Source organism: Choloepus didactylus, chromosome 23 (assembly GCF_015220235.1).
Source record: "Choloepus didactylus isolate mChoDid1 chromosome 23, mChoDid1.pri, whole genome shotgun sequence".
Lineage (NCBI taxonomy): Eukaryota > Metazoa > Chordata > Mammalia > Pilosa > Megalonychidae > Choloepus > Choloepus didactylus.
This window is the reverse complement of record NC_051329.1, coordinates 6,675,338-6,688,644: the sequence shown is the minus strand read 5'-3', so window position 1 is coordinate 6,688,644 and position 13,307 is coordinate 6,675,338. Positions and strand designations below refer to the sequence as shown.

The window sequence follows — 13,307 nt, the reverse complement described above, 5'->3', positions numbered from 1 at the left end:
CCGTGACTGTACTTAATCCACTTTAAAATGCTTACAATGGTAAATATTGTGTTATGTGTGTCATCCCACACTTTCTGAAAAAAGGAAGGAGGAAAGGAAGGCACGAGGAGAGGATGAGAGGAAGGATAGGAAAAAAAAAGAAGAAGGGGTAAGAAAACAGGTCACAAAAGCCTGCCTGTGGATAAGATTGCTTGGCTCTTCGTTTCTGCAGGTTCTGGGTTCCTTGTGACCCACCTCATGACACCCTCTGGTGGCTGGTGACGTTTGTGCAGCATCCTCGGGGAGAATTGGGGCAGCAAGACACACACCCGAATGTACACAGCTAACAAAGGAGGCTTTCAGGTCAGAGAGTCTCCACTTGGGTTGTATAACTTTCCACCTGAAGCCTTCTGCAACCCCCTGGCTCCCCATCCTGTCCTGAGTATGTCAGAAAACTTCCTCACCTCGCAGAGATCAGTGGGTGGCTCATCTTCCAGGCAACATTGTAGCATCTTCCCAAAAGGGAGACTCAACAACTGCTTTCTGCTTCCCCCCACCTGTTTCCTAAACGCATTTCCTTGCCTTATGCTCATGCACGCACTTATTTTTAAAAGTTATGGCAGTTTGGTTAAGTCAACAGTCCTTTGTCTCAGCGCTTCATAAAACTTGGATTCCACTGGGTCAGCCACTGATGATTAGGGGGCAGTGGCAGCCCCTTATTTGTTCAGCTAAATGAACAAGCTGTACAATTTCCCTGTAACTAGCTATGTTACCTTCGAGAGAATCATAATTTTTTTAAGTGACATCCAATTATTTTTACAGTTTGTTCTAGCTTTCAGCATTCAACATCTAATTTTGCCTTTTGTTCTGCACCCACCATGGCTACCAGCGAGCAGCACCACAGTCCAACACATGACAGATGAGGCAATCAGCACAAACATTTGACACCCTCCGGAGAGCAAAGTCCCCAACTGAGACTCAAACGGCTTCAAGAGATGTTTTTTCATATTGCAAGTGATTTTGTCAAGTGAAATAGTTACTGGGGTCCTTACTGTGTTAGGGGAAAGTTAAAATAATTTTTAAATCAAATCTATCATGAGATGCAATTGCCCCGGCAGACTAGCAAAGATCAAAGTTTAGAAAACCTCTGTGTTGGCTAGGATGTGGGGAAATGGTGATGTTGACTACTCCGGGCAGGTGTGTAAATTTGTATAACCTCTGGAAGGGAATTTGACCAAGCCTGTCTAAACTTAAAATGCGTATGTCCTTTGACCCAGCAGATTCATTCTAAAAGTTTCTCATCCAGAGAAATGTCACACACAGGCAAAGAAGAGTCTCTGTTGCATTGAGTATAGTAGCAAAATTTGGAAGCAACCTAAATTTCCAACAGTGAAAGACGGCTTAAGACCTGGGACAGTCTTCTTCCTTTGCTAATAGAATTGATTTTTTTTTTCAAGACAGCCACGTATCCAGCCTCAAGTGATGGATCATGGTTGGTTTAAAGCAGTTGTTCTCAAAGGGGTGTGATTTTGTACTCTGGGGGACATCTGGCCATGTCTGGAGATTGTTCTGATTGTCCCAGCTGTGTGAGGGAGGAGGAAAAGAGCCGCTACTGGCATCTAGTGGGGAAAGGGCAGGGATGCTCCTAAACTCCTACAATGCACAGGACAGAATCCCCACAAAAAAGGATTATCAGGCCCTAAAATGTCAATAGTGATGATTTGAGAAACCTTGGTTTAAATCAGTCATAAAAATCCCATTCCCTGCTTTCCAACCTCCTATGCAGCAATGGGAAGCCACGTGATCCAGTTCCGGCCAATGAGATCTGAGGATAAGCCAATGAAAGCTTTTGCTTTCTTCATTAAAGAAACAGACCTGGCAGACCCCACTCTTCCTCCCTTTTTCCTGCTTTGAATACAGATGTGATATCTGGAGCTGTGGCAACAATCTTGTAACTATGAGGGAAAGGCCAAGAGAATCATAATAAAGAAGGCCCTGGCGTCAGAGTCATTTGCTGCTTACATTCAGACTTCTTGTTAAGTGAGAAATTCTCCACCCATTTGTTTAATCCTCCATGGCTGTTTTCTCTGTTTCCGGTGGCCACTCTGAATTCACACGATACTATTTAGTCTAATACTAAGTTGGAGGACCGATGAGATGATTTCAGCTATCTCAGTCCTGGTTACATCCCCAGGTACTTCCCTTCTGCATATTAAAGAGTTAAGTGTGTTCACAGAGGCCAATCAAAGAGGAGACTGGCGCAAATGACTAACCACTCAACCAGAGAGAAAATAACTTTTTCTGGTGGAGAGGGTGAGACTTGACACAAATCACTTATCACTATTACTTATTACTAGCCATTTGTTATTATTCAAAAGTACTCTTTACTTTTGAATAATAGACAGAAGCTAGAGAAGGGGGAGTGGTTACCTAATATGTGGAGAATTGTTAACGAGGGTGAAAGTAAATGTTTGGGAATGGATAGAGGTGATGGTAGGTCATTATTGGAATTATAAGTAATAGTGCCTGCCCTCCCCCCTACGTGGGATCAGACACCCAAGGGAGTGAATCTCCCTGGCCATGTGGAATATGACTCCCGGGGAGGAATGTAGACCTGGCATCGTGGGAAGGAGAACATCTTCTTGACCAAAAGGGGGATGTGAAAGGAAATGAAATAAGCTTCAGTGGCAGAAAGATTCCAAAAGGAGCTAAGAGGTCACTCTGGTGGGCACTCTTACGCACAATTTAGACAACCCTTTTTAGGTTCTAAAGAATTGGGGTAGCTGGTGGTAGATACCTGAAACTATCAAACTACAACCCAGAACCCATGAATCTTGAAGACAATTGTATAAAAAGGTAGCTTATGAGGGGTGACAATGGGATTGGGAAAGCCATAAGGACCACACTCCCCTTTGTCTAGTTTATGGATGGATGAGTAGAAAAATAGCAGAAGGAAACAAACAAACAAACAAACAAACAAACAGACAAAGGTACCCAGTGTTCTTTTTTACTTTAATTGCTCTTTTTCACTTTAATTATTATTCTTGTTATTTTTGTGTGTGTGCTAATGAAGGTGTCAGGGATTGATTTAGGTGATGAATGCACAACTATGTAATGGTACTGTGAACAATCAAATGTATGATTTATTTTGTACGACTGCGTGGTATGTGAATATATCTCAATAAAATGAAGATTTAAGAAAAAATAAGTAATAGTGCCGTGTTGTAGGTGAATTTGGTTGAAAAGGGTTGTTTAAAGTCATGTATGTCACCAATTAACATGACAAATATAGATAAGTTGTTGCATAAACTAGTATAAATTTTCAACACTGGTACAAAGTGTTAATAACAGAGTGGCATATGGGGAAAAATTACCTATGGCAAGCTACAGAGTATAGAACATAATATCTTAATATTCTTTCAACAGTAACAGGTGTACCACACCAAAACTAAGGGTCAATAAAAGGAGTGGGGGACAAGCGATACGAGGTGTTTTGGGTTTTCTTTTTGTGTGTCTGTCTGACATTTTTCTCTTAGGAGAAATGAAAATGGTCTAAAATTGAGTGTGGTGATGCTGTACAACTAAGTGATGATACTGTGAGGCACTGTAGATTTGGATGGAATATATATCTCAATAAAATCTGCAAAAAAAAAAAACCTCTTTACTATTCTTCCAAAGCCTTTTGTCATAAAAACCTGCCATTTTACTGACTGTGCAGATCCGTGCAATATATCTGCCTCAAGTTTTTTTGGTTCTATGCCTAACAGGAGAGCATGGTTCTCAATCTAGTTTTCTTTTCAAGCAGAGTAGGAGGCCCAGCCATACTGTTTTGGCTACTAATGAAGAGCCCACAATAGGCTGCATCATGTACTTAATAAACGTGTCCATGTTCCGGGAAAACAGCAATGTCTGAAGGGATCTGCTCAATAATTATTTGTCATCCTTTCAGCCCAGAATTAACACGTGGATGCCATAAAAATTTCTTCCAAAAACTTTACATTTTCTCCTTCAGCAGGGAAACATTTGAAGAAAAAAAGTCTAGTCTGTTTTAAAATATATACAAAGAATAAAAAAAAGAAGGAAAAGAAAAGAAAAGAGCAAAGAAAAAGCAAGAAAAGCAAGGCTGATTTAAAACCACTGTCAGTCCTAGACATTGTTACTTTGGATTCCATAGCCAAATATTAAACATTTCATATTACATCACACATTAAATGCACCCAACATTCACTAGGACCCCCTACATCAGAGCTGAGCTGGGTGGCAGCTGAAGTGTTATCTTCTGTAGATATTAAAATACTTAAATTGAAGTTTTTCATTTTCACATATTGTATAAAATATTTTACAGTATCAAGCATTTTGAAAAGCTTATAACCCCTAGCAACTGGGCCCTTAGAATCTCTTTGATAATATAGCCCCAGAAAGTGAAAAAAAGAAAAATTATTTCCAATGACATATTATTCAGAGGGTGATATGCATCAGAAAGTTTTTACTTTGTATTTTAAAAACAATATAAAATATATAAAATAAAAATTCATTTGGTATCAGGCAAGATATGTTTGAAGCAGAAGCAATGGCAACTGGGAGCCAGTGATGTCTCTTTGAAAGAAAATGCTAAAAGACCAAGACAAAATGAAACTCTTTACTGATTTTGAACAAGGTCAAGTAATAGTAATTCAGGATTTCAGTGCAGGTATGACATCCAGCCTCCAAGACGGCCCCAGTGATCCTCACTGGCAACTGTCACGCCCCTGTGCAGCCCCTGCCACAGCAAGCAGGGCTGGCCTAGGTAGCCAATAAGATATTGCAAGAACATAGGTGTGTGACTTTCAAGACTAGGTCATAAATGACACTGCATCTTCCACCTTGCACTCACTTGAATTACCTGCTCTGGGAGAAGCCAGCTGCTGTGACATGGGGTCACTCAGGTTGTCCATTGAAGGGCACCAGCAGTCAGCATCATCTCACCACCAGGTGAGTAAGCAGTGGTTCTTCTGGCCCAGTCAAGCCTTTAGATGAAGCTGCAATTTCAGAAGAGACGCCAGCCAGAACCACCCAGCTAAGCCACGCTTAAATTCCTAATCCACAGAACCTGAGTGATTAAGCTACTGAGTGCAGGGGACATTTGTTACACAGCATTAGATAACTAATATAGCCAGTACATAAAGTAAGTAATCAGTGGATACAAAAGGTTTGGGGGATGTGGATGATAACCTTCTTAGCAACAATTTCACCAGTCCTTCTTCCTCACAGAACTTCAATTTTGTTTTAAGAATTCTCCTTGCATCCAATTGATTCAGGGAGCATAATTCTGCCCCAGGAGAAGATCCTTGCTAGCTTTGTTCAGTCATTTGTTATTCCATTCCCTATGGAAAATGGTGTAAGAACAAGTTTGCTTGCCATGTCTACAACCATGTGAATGCTGTTTTTTTTTTAAAGTTTTCAACATTTTTTCTAATTCATCTTTTGAGGAAAAACAACTCTTATGAGTGTTTTTGTCCAAAGGAAAAGCCAAAATTCTATTCTGGAATGAAGTTTTAAGAACAAGAAGCTAAATTTCCTGCAAACTAATATAAACTTTGCTTACAAAGTTATTGCTACAAAGTTATCTGGGTGTGAGATAAATCTTTTTTATTCTTTTACACTAGGCCCCAGAGAATGGAGTGGAGTTTGACTCCAGGTTTTGGGGTTGTAGCCAAAAGTGCTCTTACAGGGACAAGGAACAATGTCAGCGCAGGACCAAGGAAAATGATGGCCTATCAGAGACCCAATTCTAGCCAGTGAGGGCAAGTCTGCTAAGGGGATTTCTGGGAAAGGTTTTCCTGCTTCTAATAAGAATCACAGGCAAGAGATGTTACCTTTCCTTCCTCTGGACATTGCTGGGTCTGCATGTGATGCATCAGTAGCATGGAACTGCTCAGCCATGTAGCTCTCAATTTGAGAAAAAAAGACCAAGCATACTGAAGATGCCAGAGCCTGGGAATCACAGAGAAATAAAGGCAGGACCTGCATTACTTCTGAATGTCTGGTTATCAAGAAAATATATTTCCCTATTGTTTAGGCAAGTTGGGTTGAGTTTTCTATTACTGTAAGCTGGAAGCATCTTGATTCAGTAGGGATCCAATAAAGCTTTGATTAAATGAAAAACTTTATTTGCTAACAATTAGATTCCAAATAGTAACTGGTAGTGGGTACATTTATTATTTTTTCATGTATTTGAAGCTCTCTCTTCTGCAACCTTATTCTTAGTCACTGGTTTGGTTGAAAAGTATTTTTTAAAATAGCGTTTCACCCACATAATTATAGCAATGCTTTAAAACAGTGGTTCCCAATCCTGGCTGCACATTAGATCAACTAGGAGAGATTACTTTTAAGTGCTGATGCCCAGCCCCAGTCCAGAGTAAGCATTCAGTACTTGCTGAAAGACCCCCAGCCCCATCTCCCACGTCTTCATCATGTGTCAACCATGCTGGCCTCCGTTCTGTTCCTCCAACATGCCAATCTCTTCCAGGATCAGGCTCCTGCACTATTTCCTGCTGCCTCACCTTTTGCAATGCTGCTTCCAGCTCATCTTTCAGGTCTCAGCTTAAATAGTCTCTTCCCAGAAAGGCCTCTCCCCCCATCTGGTCACAAACTTGTCCCATACAACCTATGGCCTCAGATGGCTCTTTCTGCAACAGGTAATTATTATTTATTATCAAATGAAGGAATAGAGTCAAGCTATTTGAACCAAGAGCTTCAATATAAAAAGAAAGAGCTATGAGACTTCAGGGAAGAGATAATTTCCAGTTGGGACAGTCAAGGAAGGCTTTTTGAAATCCTGGAGTTAGGTTTTGACAGTGGGTAGATATGATTTGATGAGGTGGGGGTGGTGGCATCATAGAAAGTGGAAACTGAATGAAGGAAGGAAGTGGAAAATGGCAGTCTACGGGAGAAAGAAAGTGCTTGGCCAGCAGATAGGGAAGGACTGGGGAGAGCGTTTTGAGGGCTAGGACCTGAGATACAGCAGGAACAGAGAGTCTAAACTGAACAAGAGCTGCAAAAGGCATTCTAAAGTAATTCCAGCTGGTGTGGAAACAAGGCAGGCTGCAGGACTGGAAGAGCAGCTCATTCTAGGCTGAAAAATAAGAATAAGAAAGTAAAAGGCATTTGGGAGTACAGTAAATCAAATTTTCTAATGTGTAAACAAGCCCCTGGAACATGAAGCAAAAATTGCCTAGAAAACCACAACCACTTGGGAGCGCTGCAGGATTCATGAATTAGCTAAAGTGTAGCAATGGCTCCCTCTTCCTGCAGAAACAAGCACTGCACTCTAAAATGGCTGAACCCTTTAATCTAAATGTACTCGGCAATCTCTGAAAAAGAGACCTGTGTGCTGTATTTATAACCTAGTGAGGATTTTGTTGTGTTTTCAGACAACATAATAAGGAACAATGCTTTAAATAAAGAAAAGCTTATTTTTCTTCTGGAATATTCAAGACTCACAACAACATCGATATAAATGAATCACTTACATAGTATCCATTCCAGAGTGAACTCAAATTTTGGGGTGCTTTAATCATCCCATGAAACTGAACAAGCCTAGCATGCCTGTCCTTTAACTAGACCAAATCCCCCTTGATGGCAAAAACACTAATTCATCTCTATATCTCTATAGTTCCTGTCATGTTTATATTTATTGGATGGAGTGTTCACTGGGGATTCTGTAGCCATGGTGGTTTGAAATTACACAAGTCCTTTTCCTTCATTCATGGATGATATCGAGTGAAAAAAGTAAGGGACAGACAGATTATACAGACTAGTATAACACCTTTTTTGTGAAGGGGAGTGAAAATATATTAGCCTCTTGTAGAAGAGAAATTCTGAAATATACAAGAAAATAATACGGGGAGGGGGGCAACTGAACAGATTGGGACAAAGACTGGAGATATTTCACTACATACTGTTTTAAACTTGTTAAATATTTGAAACATGTAAAAGTATTACCTACTTAAAAACCTAAATTAAAAATAGGAAAATATCAATATGCGACAATAACAAATATGTTAATTGTGAATTTATTACAAAAATAAATCCTAAGGTTTTTAATCATCCCCAAGACTCATTAAATACAAATCTTGTATTTATACTATACCTTAAAAACATTTATATATGTTTTAATAGGATTTTATAAAAGCAGACTTTACTCATTGTACTCAAGTTCCACTTTGAAATCCCACATTTTAAATTCAAAAAATTTACAAGTATGGTACTGTGATCTCCTCAATCCAGAAGTTCCAATCTTAGTAATGTATCCTATAGAAGTATTAGTGTACAAAAGACTTGTGTTTAAGGATGTTTTCACAGCAGCATAATGGAAAAAGTCTAGAAATAAATATTGGTAGATAGGTTAAATAAATTACAGGGCATACTAACAAGAGTATTAAAAAGAACAACAGATCTAGATGTGTTGGCATGGAAAGATATCTGCAACTACCTGCCCACCACCGCCACACACACACAAAAAAAGCTGAACATAATGTTGACAATGGTCTATTTTTGTGTGCATGTATGTATTTATTATGGGGAGAGGGGAAAGTATTAGAACACCAAACTGTTTAAAAGTACTCGTCTCTGGAAAGTAAAAGTGGGTTAAGAAGCACACCTGTAAGTCGATTAGTATCTTCCATAAATCTGCATATAAATACATCGATTCTGTTTTGTCACCTCTGTAATAACTTCCTTACAAAATGGACTACCTATATTCATCATTAGCAATTCCTCTCATTTTTGACAAGCTGCACTTAAATTCCAAGAGCCAAGTGACGTTTTTGGGCATCAACCGAGCAACCCCCCAGTACCCCAACCCCCCGAGGTTATGCCAATGCGCCAATGCTCCCACATCAAGGGCTTTCCAGCTCCGTAATGCACTCAGGGTCCCCATCTGCCTTCAGTGGCACTGCTTTAATGACCCAGGCCAGTTTTCAGAAACAGTGTTATCCAATAACCTTACACCAATTTTGCAAAAACTCTAGCTTAGCAGCTGGGACTTGAGCAGTTTTCTTTCTTTATCTGTGCGCTGACTGCTTGGGTAAACTGGAGAGTGAGTTATACATTGTACAACCCATGTCAACCTTAAGCTAAAATCTGCTTAACGCATTTTCCAAAAAGTGCGAATTCCTAGTTACTAGGAATATAACTAGCGGAGTTCCTAGTCACTCCACTCTAAAGCTAGGAACGACTTAAACCTGACTCCTCCCTACTTTACAATTGATGGGAACGGCAAAAAAAAATTCTCGGGTTAGGCATGGATCCCTAAAGGTGGCCAAATGGAGAGGGATTGTGCTCTTTGGGTTAAACAAACCCTTCTTTCAAGTCCTGTAATGGATCTCGGGATGATCTCCTGGATGCCCACCAGCTGGAAGATGGATGTACCCTGTCTGACTCGTACTCAGCCAGCCTCCCTGCAACGCCCACCTTTGGCTCTACGGTAGGTCATAATGCCTTAGCAGTACCACCCCGGGTCCAAACTTTAGCTTTAAAGGGCAAATGCCACTACTAGACTTGTGTAAACGAAGACCTAAGAACAATTGTTTCACCCACCAATCGAGTTCTATTTCTAAATTACCAATAAAACTATACAAAACCTCTCCCCGATAGTCAACACAGGAAATTTTGAGGAATCAAATTCATCTTAACCGTTAAATGTCAATCAGTAACTTTCAATTTCAATCAATTCCTATTTAAACTTTCCAGCATGCCTGACAATATACTTTTTAAATACATTACCTACCACTTCCTTCTATTCTGGTTAAATTATGACCTTTTATACAAGTCAAGTGTTTACGTTGATTCTTCTGTAGGCTCCCTTCCACCACTCCCAGTCCAGTGAAGTACCTCCTTCCTTGTGGTGTTCCACCAGAAGCTTTCCCACATTCACAGGTATCTCACGACCCCAACACCACAGTATTTTTCAACTGAATCTACAGCTAAGTGTACATTGGGAAATTCTAAACCGTAACCATCCTCCAGAATGGTTTTTTTTTGTACCCACCCACTTCAGTTCTACATAAGGCTACATCTTTCATCACCAACATTTCTCACCTCAAGGTTCCCGATGACACACTTGGTGGACTAAAAATAATCCTGATATCCCCTCAATATGCCACCCCCCCAAAAAAAAACCCTTACACTAAAAAGATAACCCACACGCTATTTGGAATGCAACAACTTTATTGAAAGAAAAGTGCAATGAAATTTCTTGAAAGCTTAAAAGGAGGTACTTAAGATACCGCCCCTCAAGCGCAGGACCAGGTGCAGGGTGGACTCTTTCTGGATGTTGTAGTCAGACAGGGTGCGGCCGTCCTCCAGCTGCTTCCCGGCAAAGATCAATCTCTGCTGGTCAGGGGGGATGCCTTCCTTGTCTTGGATCTTGGCCTTGACATTCTCAATGGTGTCACTGGGCTCCACCTCGAGGGTGATGGTCTTCCCAGTCAGGGTCTTCACGAAGATCTGCATTCCCCCTCTAAGACGCAGGACCAGGTGCAGGGTGGACTCTTTCTGGATGTTGTAGTCGGACAGGGTGCGGCCGTCTTCCAGCTGCTTCCCGGCAAAGATCAATCTCTGCTGGTCAGGGGGGATGCCTTCCTTGTCTTGGATCTTGGCCTTGACATTCTCAATGGTGTCACTGGGCTCCACCTCGAGGGTGATGGTCTTCCCAGTCAGGGTCTTCACGAAGATCTGCATTCCCCCTCTAAGACGCAGGACCAGGTGCAGGGTGGACTCTTTCTGGATGTTGTAGTCGGACAGGGTGCGGCCGTCCTCCAGCTGCTTCCCGGCAAAGATCAATCTCTGCTGGTCAGGGGGGGATGCCTTCCTTGTCTTGGATCTTGGCCTTGACATTCTCAATGGTGTCACTGGGCTCTACCTCGAGGGTGATGGTCTTCCCAGTCAGGGTCTTCACGAAGATCTGCATTCCCCCTCTAAGACGCAGGACCAGGTGCAGGGTGGACTCCTTCTGGATGTTGTAGTCGGACAGGGTGCGGCCGTCTTCCAGCTGCTTCCCGGCAAAGATCAATCTCTGCTGGTCAGGGGGGATGCCTTCCTTGTCTTGGATCTTGGCCTTGACATTCTCAATGGTGTCACTGGGCTCCACCTCGAGGGTGATGGTCTTCCCAGTCAGGGTCTTCACGAAGATCTGCATTCCCCCTCTAAGACGCAGGACCAGGTGCAGGGTGGACTCTTTCTGGATGTTGTAGTCGGACAGGGTGCGGCCGTCTTCCAGCTGCTTCCCGGCAAAGATCAATCTCTGCTGGTCAGGGGGGATGCCTTCCTTGTCTTGGATCTTGGCCTTGACATTCTCAATGGTGTCACTGGGCTCCACCTCGAGGGTGATGGTCTTCCCAGTCAGGGTCTTCACGAAGATCTGCATTCCCCCTCTAAGACGCAGGACCAGGTGCAGGGTGGACTCTTTCTGGATGTTGTAGTCGGACAGGGTGCGGCCGTCCTCCAGCTGCTTCCCGGCAAAGATCAATCTCTGCTGGTCAGGGGGGATGCCTTCCTTGTCTTGGATCTTGGCCTTGACATTCTCAATGGTGTCACTGGGCTCCACCTCGAGGGTGATGGTCTTCCCAGTCAGGGTCTTCACGAAGATCTGCATTCCCCCTCTAAGACGCAGGACCAGGTGCAGGGTGGACTCCTTCTGGATGTTGTAGTCGGACAGGGTGCGGCCGTCTTCCAGCTGCTTCCCGGCAAAGATCAATCTCTGCTGGTCAGGGGGGATGCCTTCCTTGTCTTGGATCTTGGCCTTGACATTCTCAATGGTGTCACTGGGCTCCACCTCGAGGGTGATAGTTTTACCCGTTAAGGTTTTCACAAAGATCTGCATTGTCTGTTAGAACACAAAGACAAAAAGGACCGAAGAGTTTAGAGTATAATTCACGTCATCACATACCTAATCCTTAAAAGTAAACATCGTTTACGCATTGCTACAAATCACTTAAAAAAAAAAAAAAACACACACACCTTGCAGAGGAAATGTCAGAAAATGACAGGTCAAAGGCTTGAAAAATAACCCAAATCTAGGCTTCAGCAACTTACCTGGGAAAGCACAGAAGCCTGACTAAGGTAAATTCAGAATATCACTTCCGTACCCCCCTCACCGGATACCCGTCCCCTGTCGGTTCAGCACAGCCACCCCCCAGGTCCTGAACCCTGTGTCCTGAGCCCGGGAAAAGCCGAGTGCACACGGTTACCGGCAGGGGGCCCCACCCGCGATTATGCGCTGAGAGAACGGGGCGACGTCACCTGACGGCGGTGCGGGCGGCGCCCCCCCCTGAAACCACGCGCGCGCGACCGCGGGGCGCGGCACCGCCAGCGAGCACTTCCTCCCAACGACCGGAAGGCGAGTTCGCAGACCCCGACACACCGCACCGTCTAACCCCGAGTCCCCAAACGCTGTGCAGCCCCGACCGAGGGAAACAGCCACAAACCGCCGTGGGCCTCGCTCTACCGCTGCCAAAGCCTCACAGCCCTTTCGTGCTTCCTTCCCCCTCCCCATTTACCCTCTCCAACCTCAAGGCCCGTTTTAACCCGGCTTCTTCCAGTTAGAGCCCGGACCCGGCCGCCATGGCGCTGGGTTCCTTCCCCTCAGGACCACTCAGGTCGCGGGCCCCGAGCGACTTACAGCCGCGACTGCCCCTCCGCCCCCGGCGAGCAGCACCTGCCTCTCTCCTCCCTGGCGGCCTGAGGGGCACAAGGCTCCCGGCCAGCCAGGAAACCCCCCTCCTCACCAAGTGACTGTGGCAGCGGCGAACGCAAGAACAACAGAAACCGCACTCCGAAGTCGACGGACCTCACTGCGCCGCGCCCGGCACGCCCTTATATAGTCATCGGCGGCCACCGCCCCGATGAGATCCCTCCGCAGAAACGCCGAGAAGGGACTATTTCACTCATCCCGCTTTGCCCTTTGAGGAGAAACCTAGAACCCCGAAATCATCCACTCGCCCTCCTAAAACATTCTCCCGTTAAGAATGGGACTTTGGGGCGGAGTCGGGTGGGGAGTGCGCCGCCGTCCTGAGCGGTCGGGCGGAGGGATCAACGCGTTTGCTGAGCTCTGCGGCGGAGACGTGGCCGGAGCTCGGCTAGGGGAGCAGGACGAGGGCGGGGCGCGGACGGCGCGAAAACCCGGTTCGGAGCCGCCCGCGGGTCCGGAGCGGGTGCTGGACGCCCCCTCCCCTCGGCAGCAACGGTCCCGCCGCTCGCGACCCCCGCCCTTGGCGCGCGAGGGGTTCGGGCCGAGCGCCTCCGGCCGGGTCGGGGGCCGCCTGCCCTCGCGCGCGCCCCGCGCAGCC

At 44.6% G+C, this 13,307-nt stretch overlaps 1 protein-coding gene across 1 annotated transcript; it reads right to left on the bottom strand.

The window, feature by feature from the left end:
* Positions 1 to 10,170: 10,170 nt before the first annotated feature.
* UBC (ubiquitin C) lies at positions 10,171 to 12,901 on the bottom strand. The gene is given in 3 exon segments (XM_037817281.1): positions 10,171 to 10,821; positions 10,823 to 11,845; positions 12,747 to 12,901. Coding segments are annotated over 2 exon segments (1,617 nt in total). The 5' UTR covers positions 11,843 to 11,845; positions 12,747 to 12,901; the 3' UTR covers positions 10,171 to 10,224.
* Between the last annotated feature and the right edge of the window lie 406 nt (positions 12,902 to 13,307).